Below are 19,518 nucleotides of genomic sequence, written 5' to 3' on the forward strand. Positions count from 1 at the left end.
TCTTTCTTTTTTCCCGTTATCATTCTTACTGCTTTTCATAATCCTTTGTTAGCGTACCAATATAATCATTACTATAAGAATGATATTATTATTATATTTATAATATCTGAAGTAAATTAATATGATATATATATATATAACGATAAGGATAAACTATATTGGACGTATTACCAAAATATAAACCGTCTTTCATTTCCATACTTTATAATTAATAATAATAATAATAATAATAATAATAATAATAATAATAATAATAATAATAATAACAACAACGTAGTGTAATATAATAACAACAATGATTTTATAATACTAGGGAGCAAAACTATATAAGTTTATAGTACATATAATACTCATGATAATTATATCCAATGTTTTATAATAATAATAATAATAATAATAATAATAATAATAATAATAATAATAGTAATAATATGGATTTGATTAAATTCAAATTATTATAAAATTAGTTCAATTATTGATAATAAAATAATTTTTTAAAAATAAGAAATTCTAATTTTATAAAATAAATTATAACTTATTTATATTTATATTTTTAAAACTGAGGATCGCTACATTCTATCCACCTTATAAAAATTTTCGCCCTCGAAAATTGATATAAAATGGAAAAGATTCACGCTAACGTAACTTCCTTTTTTAAACATGTCAAAGAAAAACAGAAAGATTTGACATGCTCAGTTTGCAAATCCAGGATATTCTTATAGCTTAAAAATCTACGCAAAGCGGAAGATACAAGATAGACTCGACGCAGAAAGGTTATAAGGCAGGTTGGTATTAAAACGACGGGTTTACTGTCCCTAATACTCGCTTCATCTAGCTACTAAGTTCTGCCGATTCTAACGGTTCCACCTTTCGTAATACAATCGAAACTGGTTCAGTCTCTAACACTAAATCTATCACAACTTACTTTTTCTCTCGACACCTAGCTAGTTATCAAAAAGTTATTTCTATCAGCCTAAATTCCTAGTCCGTATCCAAGTCCAAAACTACGTTGAGTCTTTCCAGTCCTAAACTTCCCAATTCGATTATGTAACCTAAACGAAAGCGGAGTCCTAGCTCTACACAGAACAAATCCGTTCTACACGTTTAGTATCATACTTACCTCGATCCTGTCGTGGCCAACTCGCATCTGCGGCTCTCCCACGCGAACAATCCCTAGACATGTGTCCCGGTGCTCCACATCGAAAGCACATTCCCAGTCCGTACCTACGCGGCTCCTCTGGAGTAGTTTCACCAAAGCCTTCCTGTAGCAGTGTCCACTTCATGGAGCAATCCTCTGTGAGCTGGCTCTTCTTAACCAACTCAGTGAAATTTGTTAGCTTTTGAGGATACACGTAATTATAGATATCTCTCCTTAGTCCTTTCTCATACTGAGCATACTTCCATTCCTCATAATCGGCTGGATTTCCTTGACAAGTTTTTGAGAAACGGCACAAATTATCGAATTCACGGGTATAGTCAGCAACGGACATATCATTTTGCTTCATCTGCATTAACTTCAATTCCTTTGCAGTGTGAAACGCATGCAAGAAATATTTACCGTAAAACTCTGTCTTGAATCTATTCCAAGGGACATCCGTTAACTCCATCTGCAAGGTATGACACAACTCTTGCCACCAATTATGAGCATCTCCCTCCAACATATAAGTTACTATCTCCACTGATTGTACTTCAGGAACATGCTGAGTGTACAAAAACCTCTCCACTTCTCGAAACCACTGATCAGCCTCCAGGGCATTAGCGTTTCCGTTAAACCGAGGTGGACCACTCTTGAGGAAGTCAGTAAGGGTCATAGACATATAGTATCGACTTACGTTACTTGTACTAGCACTAGGGTTTCCACCTCGACGTCCTTGCATTGGTTCAACCACGGAATTTCCTCTCTGAATACCTCGTTCGGATCCACGAGACGACATTTGGTCCATGTTCACACCAAACAAGTGATATTAAGTTGATTAGTCTCAATATCGTAAGTTTAATGCTTCAAGTTCCAGATGCATGCTCATGAATATTTATGCCACATATATCAATCAGATATCCTAATAGCACATACACACACACAGAGTATGCCCAGAAGCATAATCAGTCCATCCCTCAGGCTCTATAGGAACGAACTGCTCTGATACCATAATGTAACACCCTACCACCCAAAACTTTACGCTTAAGTCGTAAAATAGAGGTGGCAAGGTATTACGACTGCTAAAAATTAAAATAAATTCTTATAATAGTAGAAAGAATATAATAGACTAGGAGCCTTGAAAAATGGGTAAAACAAAATCGCAAAATGAAAAGCGCCACGCTCCGGAAACGGAACAACTTGCGTGTGAGGCAAACTATAACTATAAAACATAAGACAATAAAAGTAGGAATCGAAAGCCATAGGTACCAAATAACAAGCTCCTAACTCAGTCTGCGAAATCAAGGCTGGCCGGAGAATATTTACATATATATACATATCCAAAACCCAAGATGTACATAAATAAAATCCTGCCTCTCCATAAACCTCTAAGAGGATAAAAAAGAATAAGTTATGTGGAGAGAAAGCTAAGTACGTGTATATACATCACTGCACAACAAAATAACACAGTAACCACTTCGCTTCAGGTGACCAGACGCCTAATGAGATACCTTTCAACCTGCATCTGAAAAACAACAACATAGTATGGAATGAGAACCGGAGGTTCTCAATATGGTAAAGGTGCCCACATAGTTAATATAAAAGGTCTCGGGAAAGACAGAGGCATTCCTAGAACTTCGACACTCAGATTTCAGCTTAAGAATTCAACTAAACTGGAAGTTAGGTAAATTGTCTAAGGTATTCTAGTTTTGAATCTAACTTTAACCCAACATCTACTTTCTGTCACTTCTAATCCTCTGAATCACTGGTGAAACAACACTCGTCATTCCTTTGCCAGACAAGGGGCCTTTCAATTACATAGACAAACATTACAGACAAGGAAAACACAAATAGAGGAGCATTTACAGCAAGTAGAACAAGTAACAGATAAGCAGAATTTAACAGTTAAGCAAACTAAAACAATGCACACCCAAACAAAGCAAACAAATGCATATGATGTATGCCTGTCCTATGGCTGATGAGTCTCATCTGTCGATTATACAACCAACCCGACAAGTCCTGGTAGTTAACCATTGGACAGTTCCTCTGTGCGCGCATCCCCAAGCTCAATAATATTTCATGGAGTCATACTCCAAGCTCAAATATAATATTCCATGGAGTCACACTCCAAGCTCAATAATATTCCATGGAGTTACACTCCAAGCTCAATAATATAGTATTCCATGAAGTTGAACTCCAAGCTCAATAATATTCCATGGAGTTGAACTCCAAGCTCAAATATAATATTCAATATTCATATATATATGCATGCCCATGGGGGAATCCGGGGAGTTAAAGTGCCCGGTCACATCTTGCGACAGAGGGTCAACAAATAATCTCAAATACACAAGCCACATAATAATCTCTTTCCCTTTTAAAATAATACCTCAAATCAAAACTCCAATTCTTATAGAAATTTTGGCAATATCTCCTCTAAGACTCAAGTTTCTACCACCCATCAAGGGTCCCAACTATCAAACCTAACACCTCTCAGTCATTCAAATTATTTCCAGTAACAAATTATTTCAAAATCAAACAAATACCAATATTAAATCTTTTTCCAAACCGACCAACTTCAACAGCAAATTATTAACAACAGCTAAACCTCACATTTTATACAATATACACAATCCATCAATTATTCATTCATTTTATTCCTATCTTAAGGTCTTCTAGCCTAAGTTTTCACGTGACATTAAACATTAACTACGAGAAACCAAAACCATACCTTCGTACGGAATCAAAATATTCAAAGCTCCAGAAAAGCTTTCTGATCGAGCTATCGAAGAAGAAAACGTCCAGAATCGTATGTGCCTCCTAAAACTCCTGTTGGCCGAACTCAAGAGATAGAGGAGTTACGTCACCGTCAACTTCCACCGATCAAAAGTGGTGCCAACGTGTAGAAGAGAAAGATATGAATACTTTTACCGGATTAGATTTTTTATTGGAGTTACGGATTGCAAGAAATTGAAGGAAAAAGTTTGGTGGAGGTTTCCGTTTTCTCTCTTTCTCTCTCGGTTACGCTCCTTCGTTTCTTTCTTTTTTTCCCGTTCTCATTCTTACTGCTTTTCATAATCCTTTGTTAGCGTACCAATATAATCATTACTATAAGAATGATATTATTATTATATTTATAATATCCGAAGTAAATTAATATGATATATATATAACGATAAGGATAAACTATATTGGACGTATTACCAAAATATAAACCGTCTTTCATTTCCATACTTTATAATTAATAATAATAATAATAATAATAATAATAATAATAATAATAATAATAATAATAATAATAATAATAATAATAATAATAATAATAACAACAACAACAACAACGTAGTGTAATATAATAACAACAATGATTTTATAATACTAGGGAGCAAAACTATATAAGTTTATAGTACATATAATACTCATGATAATTATATCCAATGTTTTATAATAATAATAATAATAATAATAATAATAATAATAATAATAATAATAATAATAATATGGATTTGATTAAATTCAAATTATTATAAAATTAGTTCAATTACTGATAATAAAATAATTTTTTAAAAAAAAGAAATTCTAATTTTATAAAATAAATTATAACTTATTTATATTTATATTTTTAAAACTGAGGGTTGCTACATTCTATCCACCTTATAAAAATTTTCGCCCTCGAAAATTGATATAAAATGGAAAAGATTCACGCTAGCGTAACTTCCTTTTTTAAACATGTCAAAGAAAAACAGAAAGATTTGACATGCTCAGTTTGCAAATCCAGGATATTCTTATAGCTTAAAAATCTACGCAAAGCAGAAGATACAAGATAGACTCGACGCAGAAAGGTTATAAGGCAGGTTGGTATTAAAACGACGGGTTTACTGTCCCTAATACTCACTTCATCTAGCTCCTAAGTTCTGCCGATTCTAATGGTTCCACCTTTTGTAATACAATCGAAACTGGTTCAGTCTCTAACACTAAATCTATCACAACTTACTTTTTCTCTCGACACCTAGCTGGTTATCAAAAAGTTATTTCTATCGGCCTAAATTCCTAGTCCGTATCCAAGTCCAAAACTACGTTGAGTCTTTCCAGTCCTAAACTTCCCAATTCGATTATGTAACCTAAACGAAAGCGGAGTCCTAGCTCTACACAGAACAAATCCGTTCTACACGTTTGGTATCACACTTACCTCGATCCTGTCGTGGCCAACTCGCATCTGCGGCTCTCCCATGGGAACAATCCCTAGACATGTGTCCCGGTGCTCCACATCGAAAGCACATTCCCAATCCGTACCTACGCGGCTCCTCTGGAGTAGTTTCACCAAAGCCTTCCTGTAGCAGTATCCACTTCATGGAGCAATCCTCTGCGAGCTGGCTCTTCTTAACCAACTCAGTGAAATTTGTTAGTTTTTGAGGATACACGTAATTATAGATATCTCTCCTTAGTCCTTTCTCATACTGAGCATACTTCCATTCCTCATAATCGGCTGGATTTCCTTGACAAGTTTTTGAGAAACGGCACAAATTATCGAATTCACGGGTATAGTCAACAACGGACATATCATTTTGCTTCATCTGCATTAACTCCAATTCCTTTGCAGTGCGAAATGCATGCAAGAAATATTTACCGTAAAACTCTGTCTTGAATCTATTCCAAGGGACATCCGTTAACTCCATCTGCAAGGTATGACACAACTCTTGCCACCAATTCTGAGCATCTCCCTCCAACATATAAGTTACTATCACCACTGATTGTACTTCAGGAACATGCTGAGTGTACAAAAACATCTCCACTTCTCGAAACCACTGATCAGCCTCCAGGGCATTAGCGTTTCCGTTAAACCGAGGTGGACCACTCTTGAGGAAGTCAGTAAGGGTCATAGACCTATAGTATCGACTTACGTTACTTGTACTAGCACTAGGATTTCCACCTCGACGTCCTTGCATTGGTTCAACCACGGAATTTCCTCTCTGAATACCTCGTTCGGATCCACGAGACGACATTTGGTCCCTGTTCACACCAAACAAGTGATATTAAGTTAATCAGTCTCAATATCGTAAGTTTAATGCTTCAAGTTCCAGATGCATGCTCATGAATATTTATGCCACATATATCAATCAGATATCCTAATAGCACATACACACACACAGAGTATGCCCAGAAACATAATCAGTCCATCCCTCAGGCTCTATAGGAACGAACTGCTCTGATACTATAATGTAACACCCTACCACCCAAAACTTTACACTTAAGTCGTAAAATAGAGGTGGCAAGGTATTACGACTGCTAAAAATTAAAATAAATTCTTATAATAGTAGAAAGAATATAATAGACTAGGAGCCTTGAAAAATGGGTAAAATAAAATCGCAAAATGAAAAGCGCCACGCTCCGGAAACGGAACAACTTGCGTGTGAGGCAAACTATAACTATAAAACGTAAGACAATAAAAGTAGGAATCGAAAGCCATAGGTACCAAATAACAAGCTCCTAACTCAGTCTGCGAAATCAAGGCTGGCCGGAGAATATTTACATATATATACATATCCAAAACCCAAGATGTACATAAATAAAATCCTGCCTCTCCATAAACCTCTAAGAGGATCAAAAAGAATAAGTTATGTGGAGAGAAAGCTAAGTACGTGTATATACATCACTGCACAACAAAATAACACAGTAACCACTTCGCTTCAGGTGACCAGACGCCTAATGAGATACCTTTCGACCTGCATCTGAAAAACAACAACATAGTATGGAATGAGAACCGGAGGTTCTCAGTATGGTAAAGGTGCCCACATAGTTAATATAAAAGGTCTCGGGAAAGACAGAGGCATTCCTAGAACTTCGACACTCAGATTTCAGCTTAAGAATTCAACTAAACCGGAAGTTAGGTAAATTGTCTAAGGTATTCTAGTTCTGAATCTAACTTTAACCCAACATTCTACTTTCTGTCACTTCTAATCCTCTGAATCACTGGTGAAACAACCCTCGTCATTCCTTCGCCAGACAAGGGGCCTTTCAATTACATAGACAAACATTACAGACAAGGAAAACACAAATAGAGGAGCATTTACAGCAAGTAGAACAAGTAACAGATAAGCAGAATTTAACAGTTAAGCAAACCAAAACAATGCACACCCAAACAAAGCAAACAAATGCATATGATATATGCCTGTCCTATGGCTGATGAGTCTCATCTGTCGATTATACAACCAACCCGACAAGTCCTGGTAGTTAACCATTGGACAGTTCCTCTGTGCGCGCATCCCCAAGCTCAATAATATTCCATGGAGTCATACTCCAAGCTCAAATATAATATTCCATGGAGTCACACTCCAAGCTCAATAATATTCCATGGAGTTACACTCCAAGCTCAATAATATAGTATTCCATGAAGTTGAAATCCAAGCTCAATAATATTCCATGGAGTTGAACTCCAAGCTCAAATATAATATTCAATATTCATATATATATGCATGCCCATGGGGGAATCCGGGGAGTTAAAGTGCCCGGTCACATCTTGCGACAGAGGGTCAACAAATAATCTCAAATACACAAGCCACATAATAATCTCTTTCCCTTTTAAAATAAAAACTCAAATCAAAACTCCAATTCTTATAGAAATTTTGGCAATATCTCCTCTAAGACTCAAGTTTCTGCCACCCATCAAGGGTCCCAACTATCAAACCAAACACCTCTCAGTCATTCAAATTATTTCCAGTAACAAATTATTTCAAAATCAAACAAATACCAATATTAAATCTTTTTCCAAACCGACCAACTTCAACAGCAAATTATTGACAACAGCTAAACCTCACATTTTATACAATATACACAATCCATCAATTATTCATTCATTTCATTCCTATCTTAAGGTCTTCTAGCCTAAGTTTTCACGTGACATTAAACATTAACTACGAGAAACCAAAACCATACCTTCGTACGGAATCAAAATATTCAAAGCTCCAGAAAAGCTTTCTGATCGAGCTATCGAAGAAGAAAACGTCCAGAATCGTATGTGCCTTCTAAAACTCCTGTTGGCCGAACTCAAGAGATAGAGGAGTTACGTTACCGTCAACTTCCACCGATCAAAAGTGGTGCCAACGTGTAGAAGAGAAAGATATGAATACTTTTACCGGATTAGATTTTTGATTGGAGTTACGGATTGCAAGAAATTGAAGGGAAAAGTTTGGTGGAGGTTTCCGTTTTCTCTCTTTCTCTCTCGATTACGCTCCTTCGTTTCTTTCTTTTTTCCTGTTATCATTCTTACTGCTTTTCATAATCCTTTGTTAGCGTAACAATATAATCATTACTATAAGAATGATATTATTATTATATTTATAATATCTGAAGTAAATTAATATGATATATATATAATGATAAGGATAAACTATATTGGACGTATTACCAAAATATAAACCGTCTTTCATTTCCATACTTAATAATAATAATAATAATAATAATAATAATAATAATAATAATAATAATAATAATAATAATAATAACAACAACAACGTAGTGTAATATAATAACAACAATGATTTTATAATATTAGGGGGCAAAACTATATAAGTTTATAGTACATATAATACTCATGATAATTATATCCAATGTTTTATAATAATAATAATAATAATAATAATAATAATAATAATAATAATAATAGTAATAATATGGATTTGATTAAATTCAAATTATTATAAAATTAGTTCAATTACTGATAATAAAATAATTTTCTAAAAATAAGAAATTCTAATTTTATAAAATAAATTATAACTTATTTATATTTATATTTTTAAAACTGAGGGTTGCTACATTTTATCCACCTTATAAAAATTTTCGCCATCGAAAATTGATATAAAATGGAAAAGATTCACGCTAACGTAACTTCCTTTTTTAAACATGTCAAAGAAAAACAGAAAGATTTGACATGCTCAGTTTGCAAATTCAGGATATTCTTATAGCTTAAAAATCTACGCAAAGCGGAAGATATAAGATAGACTCGACGCAGAAAGGTTATAAGGCAGGTTGGTATTAAAACGACGGGTTTACTGTCCCTAATACTTGCTTCATCTAGCTCCTAAGTTCTGCCGATTCTAATGGTTCCACCTTTCGTAATACAATCGAAACTGGTTCAGTCTCTAACACTAAATCTATCACAACTTACTTTTTCTCTCGACACCTAGCTAGTTATCAACAAGTTATTTCTATCGGCCTAAATTCCTAGTCCGTATCCAAGTCCAAAACTACGTTGAGTCTTTCCAGTCCTAAACTTCCCAATTCGATTATGTAACCTAAACGAAAGCGGAGTCCTAGCTCTACACAGAACAAATCCGTTCTACACGTTTGGTATCATACTTACCTCGATCCTGTCGTGGCCAACTCGCATCTGCGGCTCTCCTACGGGAACAATCCCTAGACATGTGTCCCGGTGCTCCACATCGAAAGCACATTCCCAATCTGTACCTACGCGGCTCCTCTGGAGTAGTTTCACCAAAGCCTTCTTGTAGCAGTGTCCACTTGATGGAGCAATTCTCTGCGAGCTGGCTCTTCTTAACCAACTCAGTAAAATTTGTTAGTTTTTGAGGATACACGTAATTATAGATATCTCTCCTTAGTCCTTTCTCATACTGAGCATACTTCCATTCCTCATAATCTGCTGCATTTCCTTGACAAGTTTTTGAGAAATGGCACAAATTATCGAATTCACGGGTATAGTCAGCAACGGACATATCATTTTGCTTCATCTGCATTAACTCCAATTCCTTTGCAGTGCGAAACGCATGCAAGAAATATTTACCGTAAAACTCTGTCTTGAATCTATTCCAAGGGACATCCGTTAACTCCATCTGCAAGGTATGACACAACTCTTGCCACCAATTATGAGCATCTCCCTCCAACATATAAGTTACTATCTCCACTGATTGTACTTCAGGAACATGCTGAGTGTACAAAAACCTCTCCACTTCTCGAAACCACTGATCAGCCTCCAGGGCATTAGCGTTTCCGTTAAACCGAGGTGGACCACTCTTGAGGAAGTCAGTAAGGGTCATAGACATATAGTATCGACTTACGTTACTTGTACTAGCACTAGGGTTTCCACGTCGACGTCCTTGCAATGGTTCAACCACGGAATTTCCTCTCTGAATACCTCGTTCGGATCCACGAGACGACATTTGGTCCCTGTTCACACCAAACAAGTGATATTAAGTTGATCAGTCTCAATATCATAAGTTTAATGCTTCAAGTTCCAGATGCATGCTCATGAATATTTATGCCACATATATCAATCAGATATCCTAATAGCACATACACACACACAGAGTATGCCCAGAAGCATAATCAGTCCATCCCTCAGGCTCTATAAGAACGAACTGCTCTGATACCATAATGTAACACCCTACCACCCAAAACTTTACGCTTAAGTCGTAAAATAGAGGTGGCAAGGTATTACGACTGCTAAAAATTAAAATAAATTCTTATAATAGTAGAAAGAATATAATAGACTAGGAGCCTTGAAAAATGGGTAAAACAAAATCGCAAAATGAAAAGCGCCACGCTCCGGAAACGGAACAACTTGCGTGTGAGGCAAACTATAACTATAAAACATAACACAATAAAAGTAGGAATCGAAAGTCATAGGTACCAAATAACAAGCTCCTAACTCAGTCTGCAAAATCAAGGCTAGCCGGAGAATATTTACATATATATACATATCCAAAACCCAAGATGTACATAAATAAAATCCTGCCTCTCCATAAACCTCTAAGAGGATCAAAAAGAATAAGTTATGTGGAGAGAAAGCTAAGTACGTGTATATACATCACTGCACAACAAAATAACACAGTAACCACTTTGCTTCAGGTGACCAGACGCCTAATGAGATACCTTTCGACCTGCATCTGAAAAACAACAACATAGTATGGAATGAGAACCGGAGGTTCTCAGTATGGTAAAGGTGCCCACATAGTTAATATAAAAGGTCTCGGGAAAGACAGAGGCATTCCTAGAACTTCGACACTCAGATTTCAGCTTAAGAATTCAACTAAACCGGAAGTTAGGTAAATTGTCTAAGGTATTCTAGTTCTGAATCTAAATTTAACCCAACATTCTACTTTCTGTCACTTCTAATCCTCTGAATCACTGGTGAAACAACCCTCGTCATTCCTTCGCCAGACAAGGGGCCTCTCAATTACATAGACAAACATTACAGACAAGAAAAACACAAATAGAGGAGCATTTACAGCAAGTAGATCAAGTAGCAGATAAGCAGAATTTAACAGTTAAGCAAACTAAAACAATGCACACCCAAACAAAGCAAACAAATGCATATGATGTATGCCTGTCCTATGGCTGATGAGTCTCATCTGTCGATTATACAACCAACCCGACAAGTCCTGGTAGTTAACCATTGGACAGTCCCTCTGTGCGCGCATCCCCAAGCTCAATAATATTCCATGGAGTCATACTCCAAGCTCAAATATAATATTCCACGGAGTCACACTCCAAGCTCAATAATATTCCATGGAGTTACACTCCAAGCTCAATAATATAGTATTCCATGAAGTTGAACTCCAAGCTCAATAATATTCCATGGAGTTGAACTCCAAGCTCAAATATAATATTCAATATTCATATATATATGCATGCCCATGGGGGAATCCGGGGAGTTAAAGTGCCCGGTCACATCTTGCGACAGAGGGTCAACAAATAATCTCAAATACACAAGCCACATAATAATCTCTTTCCCTTTTAAAATAATACCTCAAATCAAAACTCCAATTCTTATAGAAATTTTGGCAATATCTCCTCTAAGACTCAAGTTTCTGCCACCCATCAAGGGTCCCAACTATCAAACCAAACACCTCTCAGTCATTCAAATTATTTCCAGTAACAAATTATTTCAAAATCAAACAAATACCAATATTAAATCTTTTTCCAAACCGACCAACTTCAACAGCAAATTATTGACAACAGCTAAACCTCACATTTTATACAATATACACAATCCATCAATTATTCATTCATTTCATTCCTATCTTAAGGTCTTCTAGTCTAAGTTTTCACGTGACATTAAACATTAACTATGAGAAACCAAAACCATACCTTCGTACGGAATCAAAATATTCAAAGCTTCGGAAAAGCTTTCTGATCGAGCTATCGAAGAAGAAAACGTCCAGAATCGTCTGTGCCTCCTAAAACTCCTGTTGGCCGAACTCAAGAGATAGAGGAGTTACGTCACCGTCAACTTCCACCGATCAAAAGTGGTGCCAACGTGTAGAAGAGAAAGATATGAATACTTTTACCGGATTAGATTTTTGATTGGAGTTACGGATTGCAAGAAATTGAAGGGAAAAGTTTGGTGGAGGTTTCCGTTTTCTCTCTTTCTCTCTCGGTTACGCTCCTTCGTTTCTTTCTTTTTTCCCGTTCTCATTCTTACTGCTTTTCATAATCCTTTGTTAGCGTACCAGTATAATCATTACTATAAGAATGATATTATTATTATATTTATAATATCTGAAGTAAATTAATATGATATATATATAATGATAAGGATAAACTATATTGGACGTATTACCAAAATATAAACCGTCTTTCATTTCCATACTTAATAATAATAATAATAATAATAATAATAATAATAATAATAATAACAACAACGTAGTGTAATATAATAACAACAATGATTTTATAATACTAGGGAGCAAAACTATATAAGTTTATAGTACATATAATACTCATGATAATTATATCCAATGTTTTATAATAATAATAATAATAATAATAATAATAATAATAATAATAATAATAATAGTAATAATATGGATTTGATTAAATTCAAATTATTATAAAATTAGTTCAATTACTGATAATAAAATAATTTTCTAAAAATAAGAAATTCTAATTTTATAAAATAAATTATAACTTATTTATATTTATATTTTTAAAACTGAGGGTTGCTACATTCTATCCACCTTATAAAAATTTTCGCCCTCGAAAATTGATATAAAATGGAAAAGATTCACGCTAACGTAACTTCCTTTTTTAAACATGTCAAAGAAAAACAGAAAGATTTGACATGCTCAGTTTGCAAAATCCAGGATATTCTTATAGCTTAAAAATCTACGCAAAGCGGAAGATACAAGATAGACTCGACGAGAAAGGTTATAAGGCAGGTTGGTATTAAAACGACGGGTTTACTGTCCCTAATACTCGCTTCATCTAGCTCCTAAGTTCTGCCGATTCTAATGGTTCCACCTTTCGTAATACAATCGAAACTGGTTCAGTCTCTAACACTAAATCTATCACAACTTACTTTTTCTCTCGACACCTAGCTGGTTATCAAAAAGTTATTTCTATCGGCCTAAATTCCTAGTCCGTATCCAAGTCCAAAACTACGTTGAGTCTTTCCAGTCCTAAGAGACAGCAAAATAGAAGGCTATGCATTTGCCAAGTGAAAAGAGGGACATCTGTCTTCATCATGAAAAACAAGGACAGCTGGAACAAAAAGGAAATAACAACGCAACAAGGACAGCTCGGACACCCTCAAGACACAAGGACATCAACACATCACTTCAACGACATCAGTAAAACAAATTTCAGAATATGGGAGACCAAAATACAAATTTGCAAGAGAGCAGAAGTAGTGGTGCAGCTCATCAGATAGCAGAGATAATAGAGCAGAGGGAGAAAGAAGAGCATGCCAAGGAAGAAAGCAAATTCAAGGACAGCAGAGATGGTGGAATAGTTCCTCAACCAACAAGGATAGTGGAGCAAGATGAACAAGAACTGCATGTCCTAAGAGACAGCTCCAACGGGTAGCTGGAGAAGAAAATGGAAGAGGCAAATTAGAGAGCAAGCTGATAATATAAGGCGCATCACTTCCACATTAGAAGACAAGAAAAAGAGAACAAAATTCAGAACAGCATCTCTACACACTTGAGCTGAATTCTTTTTCTTCTACTAGAGCTTCATTTCTAATTTTCTGTGTTATGACTGTCTTGTGTCATCTTTTGTATTGAGAAAAAGGCTGAATATGAATGAAAAAATCATGAGAGAAAAGGCAAAAGAAGCAAGAAAGAGCCACTGAAATTCTGTGTATTTGAGTTGTTGAACTAGGATTAATTCTCTTTGCCAAGTTGGGTTAGCACTTAGTGAGTTTGAATCTGTTTAGATTTCTCTTCCAAGTTGAGACAACACTTTGGGTAGCTAAGTTTTGGTAAAGAAAGCTTAGTGGTAGATACTAATTGACTTAGGTTGTAATTCAATAGTATTAGTGATTGTAATCAGTAGATTATAGTGAAAATTCAACCATGCTTGTGGTGGAGACTGGACGTAAAATTTATGGCACTTAAAATCCGAACCAGGATACATGCTGGTCTCTTTCTCTTCTTCCCTTCTCTATTTCTTTTCTACACATGAGACAAAACGAAAAAATTTCTTACATTTTTAGCTTCTACAAAAACAGAACTTAAAACGTTCAATTTTGAGCTAACTTGATTCAAACCCCTTTCTCAAGTTCAAGGCGATCCATCAGATATGATTGTGTTGCTTTTCATCTATAGAATTTCCCTTTTGGCAGTTTCTCTTGAATTGTTGGACAACTTTTTCCTAATATTATACCCTGAAAAATTGCATTTGTTTTTTCAACTTTGAAGAGAAAGAAACGGTATACCAAAAATAAAAAATAAAAACAAAGTAACAACAAGCTTTCCGAAATACAATTATCAGTTAGCACAGGGTTTGTCTTACATTGACTCACTAATCAAACAAAATAACTAGTAAGACGGTCAACAAATATGCAGCAGTCTATTTTAATATCCAGAGCTATGTAAGAAAATATCTTTAGCATTTTCACTTCAAAATATTAAACGAGTTGAAAGTGTCAATTATATGAACCAGTTGTCAAGATTCTTGGTTCAGTTTTCCAGCCCAGGATATTAAAGAGCAATTACATTTGGGAGATATACATAGTTTACTCTGCAGTCAACTCATCATGAAAGTGTACAATTGAGAAACCTTTCCACAAAAACTACGCGAGTTTTCAACACTTTCCCTTCAGAAGAAAACACCATTTACATTTCTCTTTTTATAGCTTAAAACTTTTACTTGGAAGTGCAGGTGTTATTACTCTCTGCAATGAAACTCCAAGAATTCTTATCTTTTTTGGTGATATCAATCTGTGTGGTTGCTGGCCTTTGTGTTGAAGATGATGAGCAATCATTGCTGTTGCAATTGAAGAACAGCCTTACTTTCAACAGTGAAAGTTCAAGCAAACTGAAGGTGTGGAATCAAAGTGTTGCTTGCTGCAATTGGAGTGGTGTTACTTGTAATGATGAGGGACATGTTATTGGTCTTGATCTCAGTGGAGAATCAATCACTGGAGGATTCAACAATTTGAGCAGCCTATTCGATCTTCAACATCTCCAGAGCTTAAATTTGCAAGATAATAATTTCAGTTCTGTGATTCCTTCAACATTCAACAAACTGAAGAATTTAAATTACCTGAATTTGGCATATGCTGGCTTTGTGGGGCAGATTCCAATAGAGATTTCTCAGCTGACAAGATTGGTGACTCTTGATATCTCAAGTTTTTCCTATTTAACAGGAGAAGAGCTGAAACTTGAGAACCCAATGCTTGTCCGCAATCTCAGCAGGATTAGGCAATTGTATCTGGATGGTGTAACTGTGACATCTCAGGGAGAGGAATGGTGCAATTCTTTGATGCTACTACCCAACCTGCAAGAATTGAGCATGAGAGATTGCAATCTCTCAGGACCATTTATATCTTCAATAACAGGTCTTAAGAATCTCTCGGTCATTATTCTTGATATGAATAATTTCTCGTCTCCAGTGCCAGAAGCCTTTGCCAGTTTGAAAAATATGACCATCCTCAGTCTTTCCAATTGTGGGTTGATGGGAGTGTTTCCTCAAAAGATCTTCGAGGTCAGAACTCTGTCATTCATTGACATCTCATACAATTCCAACCTCCATGGCCTCTTTCCTATTTTACCATTCAACGGAGTTCTCCATACCATAATAGTAAGTAATACTAGCTTCTATGGAGCACTTCCACCTTCTATTGGCAACATGACCCAATTATCAACATTGGAACTTTTTAACTGCCAATTTAGTGGAACAGTACCCAGTTCCCTGTCAAAACTCACAGAGCTCAGTTACCTGGATTTGTCACGTAACAATTTCACAGGTCCAGTTCCATCATTTGGCAAGGCCCAAAAACTTACCCACATAGATCTTTCTCATAATAGTTTTAGTGGTGTAATTCCATCATCTGTTCACTTTGAAGAATTCCACAATCTGACCAGCATTAACTTGGGTTACAATTCCATTGGTGGGAGAATTCCCTCATCTATTTTTAGACTCCCATTATTGCAGAGTGTTGATCTTTCGCAAAACCATTTCAGTCAGTTAGATGAATTAACAAATGTATCTTCCTCTAAATTAGTTTTCCTTGATTTGAGTAGCAATAATCTATCAGGGCCAATACCATCATCCCTCTTCCAACTCCGGGAACTCTCTACCCTCCAAATTTCTTCAAATAGGTTCAATGGGCTGATGCAGCTAGATGAGTTTTTGAAGCTTAAAAATTTAACCACACTAGACCTTTCATACAACAACTTATCGGTCAATGTGGATCTAAATATACCTTCAATTCCAAACATTTTCACTCTAAATTTAGCTTCCTGCAATTTAACAACCATCCCAGGTTTCTTGAGGTACCAGTCTAGATTAAACTCTCTTGACCTCTCTAACAACCAAATTCAAGGATCAGTACCCAACTGGATTTGGAAACTTGAAGAACTTCAAAGCCTTAATGTGTCTCACAATTTTCTAACTGATTTCGAAGGGCCCCTTCAGAATCTTCATTCCAATTTAGCAGTCCTTGACCTTCACTACAATCAACTTCGAGGGCCGATTCCTGTTTTCCCAAAATCTGCCGTCTATGTAGATTACTCAAACAACAATTTCAGCTCCATTATCCCAGTTGAAATCGGTTACCTGTCTGCCACAATTTATCTGTCTCTTGCGAACAACAGATTTTCGTGGCAGCATCCCTGATTCCATCTGCAATGCCTCTAGTCTTCAAGTTCTTGATCTTTCCCATAATCACATTTCAGGCACAATCCCCTCTTGTTTAATGACATTAAGTCACATGCTTGATGTGCTGGACTTGCGCAACAACAATCTCTCAGGTTCTATCCCTGATCTGTTTCCAACTTCCTGTGCTCTGAGGACTCTTGATCTCCATGGAAATAAATTAGAAGGGCATTTTCCAAAATCTGTGGGTAATTGCTCAACACTAGAGATGTTGGACCTTGGGAACAATCAAATTACAGATGGATTTCCATGTTTGTTGAAGAACATTTCCACTCTCCGTGTGCTAGTATTGCGAGATAACAACTTCCATGGCAACATTGGATGTCCAAAAACCAGTGATACATGGAAAATTCTTCAGATTGTTGACCTGGCCTTTAACAAGTTTAATGGTGCTCTACCTGGAAAATGGTTCAGAACATGGGAGGCAATGATGGATGATGAAAACAAGGCTGATTCTGGGGTAAATCATCTCCAATTTGAGGTACTTATTGGTACGAAATATTACCAGGATTCGGTAACAGTTACAAGCAAAGGTGTAACGATGGAGTTAGTTAAGATTCTAACTATCTTCACTTCCATCGACTTTTCATCTAACCATTTCGAAGGAGAAATACCGAAAGAACTGTTTGATTTCAAAGCACTCTATGTGCTTAACTTATCGAACAATGCTCTTTCTGGCCAGATTCCATCATCTCTAGGGAATTTGAAACATCTTGAGTCACTAGACCTGTCAAAGAACTCATTACAAGGAGAAATTCCCACTGAGCTTGCAAGTTTGAATTTCCTTTCAGTCCTGAATCTCTCCTTCAATCAGCTGCATGGAAGAATCCCCACAGGTACCCAAATCCAATCGTTTCTCAACACTTCCTTCGTTGGTAATAACGGATTATGTGGACCCCCTTTGACTGCAAACTGCAGTGCTACTCATGACACATTCGGTTCATTTGGGCAGCAAGATTCTGCAATTGATTGGAATTTTATTAGTGTGGAAGTTGGTTTCATTTTTGGCCTTGCTGTTGTCATTGGTCCCATCTTGTTTTGTAAGAAATGGAAGCTCAAATATTGGCAATTTCTGGACAGAGTTCTTTGTTGGATCTTTCCTCATCTGAGTTTGGAGTATGAAAGGCATGGAGGCCAAAGTTACAAAGTTCTGGTATGGAGGAGGTACTAGTCATATTATTTAGTATCTATAATTGTTGATGATGCTATTGATGCATGAGCAGAAACAACAGAAAAAAAGAATAATTGTGGGATATGTTATATTTTACTTGTTTCACTTTTAGCTTTATTTCATGTATGTACTATACTATTGAATTATCATGTGTCCTTGTTGTACTTAAGTTATCCATGCTAATGCAAATAGTTCCATTGATAAACTCAGTGAATTTTTATGAGATTGGAACCATGATTTTGTCTCTTGCTCTCTGTAAGCCATGGAGAATGTCCTGCTAGATAAGATGCTTTATTGTATGAATAATGCACTGGAGGGGAAGACATAAAACTCAGAGATGGATGCATTATAAGTTACTGTAGAAAGTTATGTTTAGTTTTAATGATTATGTTTGAACTTGTCGGGTATTTGGATAGAGAAACTCTTTTTTATAATTTTAGCCGTTATTTGGTCATCATAAATACTAAATTATCGTTTGTGTATAAATTTTGAAAAAATGTAGTTGCAAATTATATTGATTTATGTGTGTAAATTCTAGTAAATATAGGTGTAAATTATATGTTTCTTGTGTGCAAATATCTGTAAATTATTATTGTCAAGTGCTTGCCCAAAATTATATGTGTAAATTCGGTAAAATATGGATACAAATTGTATTAATTTATATGTACAAACTCTGATAAATATAGGTACAATTTGTATTGATTCTTGTGTGCAAATACTTGCAAATACAAATATGAATGTAAATTATTACTGACCAAATGATGGTTAAAAATAATAAATTTTGATAGTTTTCTAGCATTTTTCATTTGGATAACTAGATATATTTATTATATATATATATTTTTCATCAAATTAAAAATAATAAAATAAATATTTTTTCAATTGTTAGGGCTTTTAATTTCTAGGCTAATTAAGGTAGTTAACTAATAATTGTATCCGGCTTAATGGTTAAGAGAGTTTAGGATAAAATTATTTGAGTCAGATCTAGACTGATAAACGAGGAAGAGATATATGATATATCTAATCGAGAGAAAACTTTTATTTTTTATGTTTTTATGTTTTTAAAAAATATATATATATATAATAGAATTTTTAGTCG

The 19,518-nt window shown here is 35.4% G+C and overlaps 1 protein-coding gene and 1 pseudogene across 1 annotated transcript; one reads left to right on the plus strand and one right to left on the minus strand.

The window, feature by feature from the left end:
* Window positions 1-1,076: 1,076 nt before the first annotated feature.
* On the minus strand, window positions 1,077-1,943 carry LOC130963322 (uncharacterized). Its single transcript, XM_057889453.1, has one exon. It carries the CDS (start codon window positions 1,941-1,943, stop codon window positions 1,077-1,079), a length of 867 nt encoding a protein of 288 aa, XP_057745436.1.
* Window positions 1,944-15,104: 13,161 nt separating this feature from the next.
* On the plus strand, window positions 15,105-18,822 carry LOC130961971 (receptor-like protein 7; annotated as a pseudogene).
* The last annotated feature ends 696 nt before the right edge of the window (window positions 18,823-19,518 follow it).

The sequence above is a fragment of the Arachis stenosperma genome, chromosome 2 (genome assembly GCF_014773155.1).
Source record: "Arachis stenosperma cultivar V10309 chromosome 2, arast.V10309.gnm1.PFL2, whole genome shotgun sequence".
Classification (NCBI taxonomy): Eukaryota; Viridiplantae; Streptophyta; class Magnoliopsida; order Fabales; family Fabaceae; genus Arachis; species Arachis stenosperma.

Excerpts from the sequence above, each read along its gene's own strand:
- LOC130963322 (XM_057889453.1), bottom strand. The coding sequence starts at position 1,943 with ATGGACCAAATGTCGTCTCGTGGATCCGAACGAGGTATTCAGAGAGGA.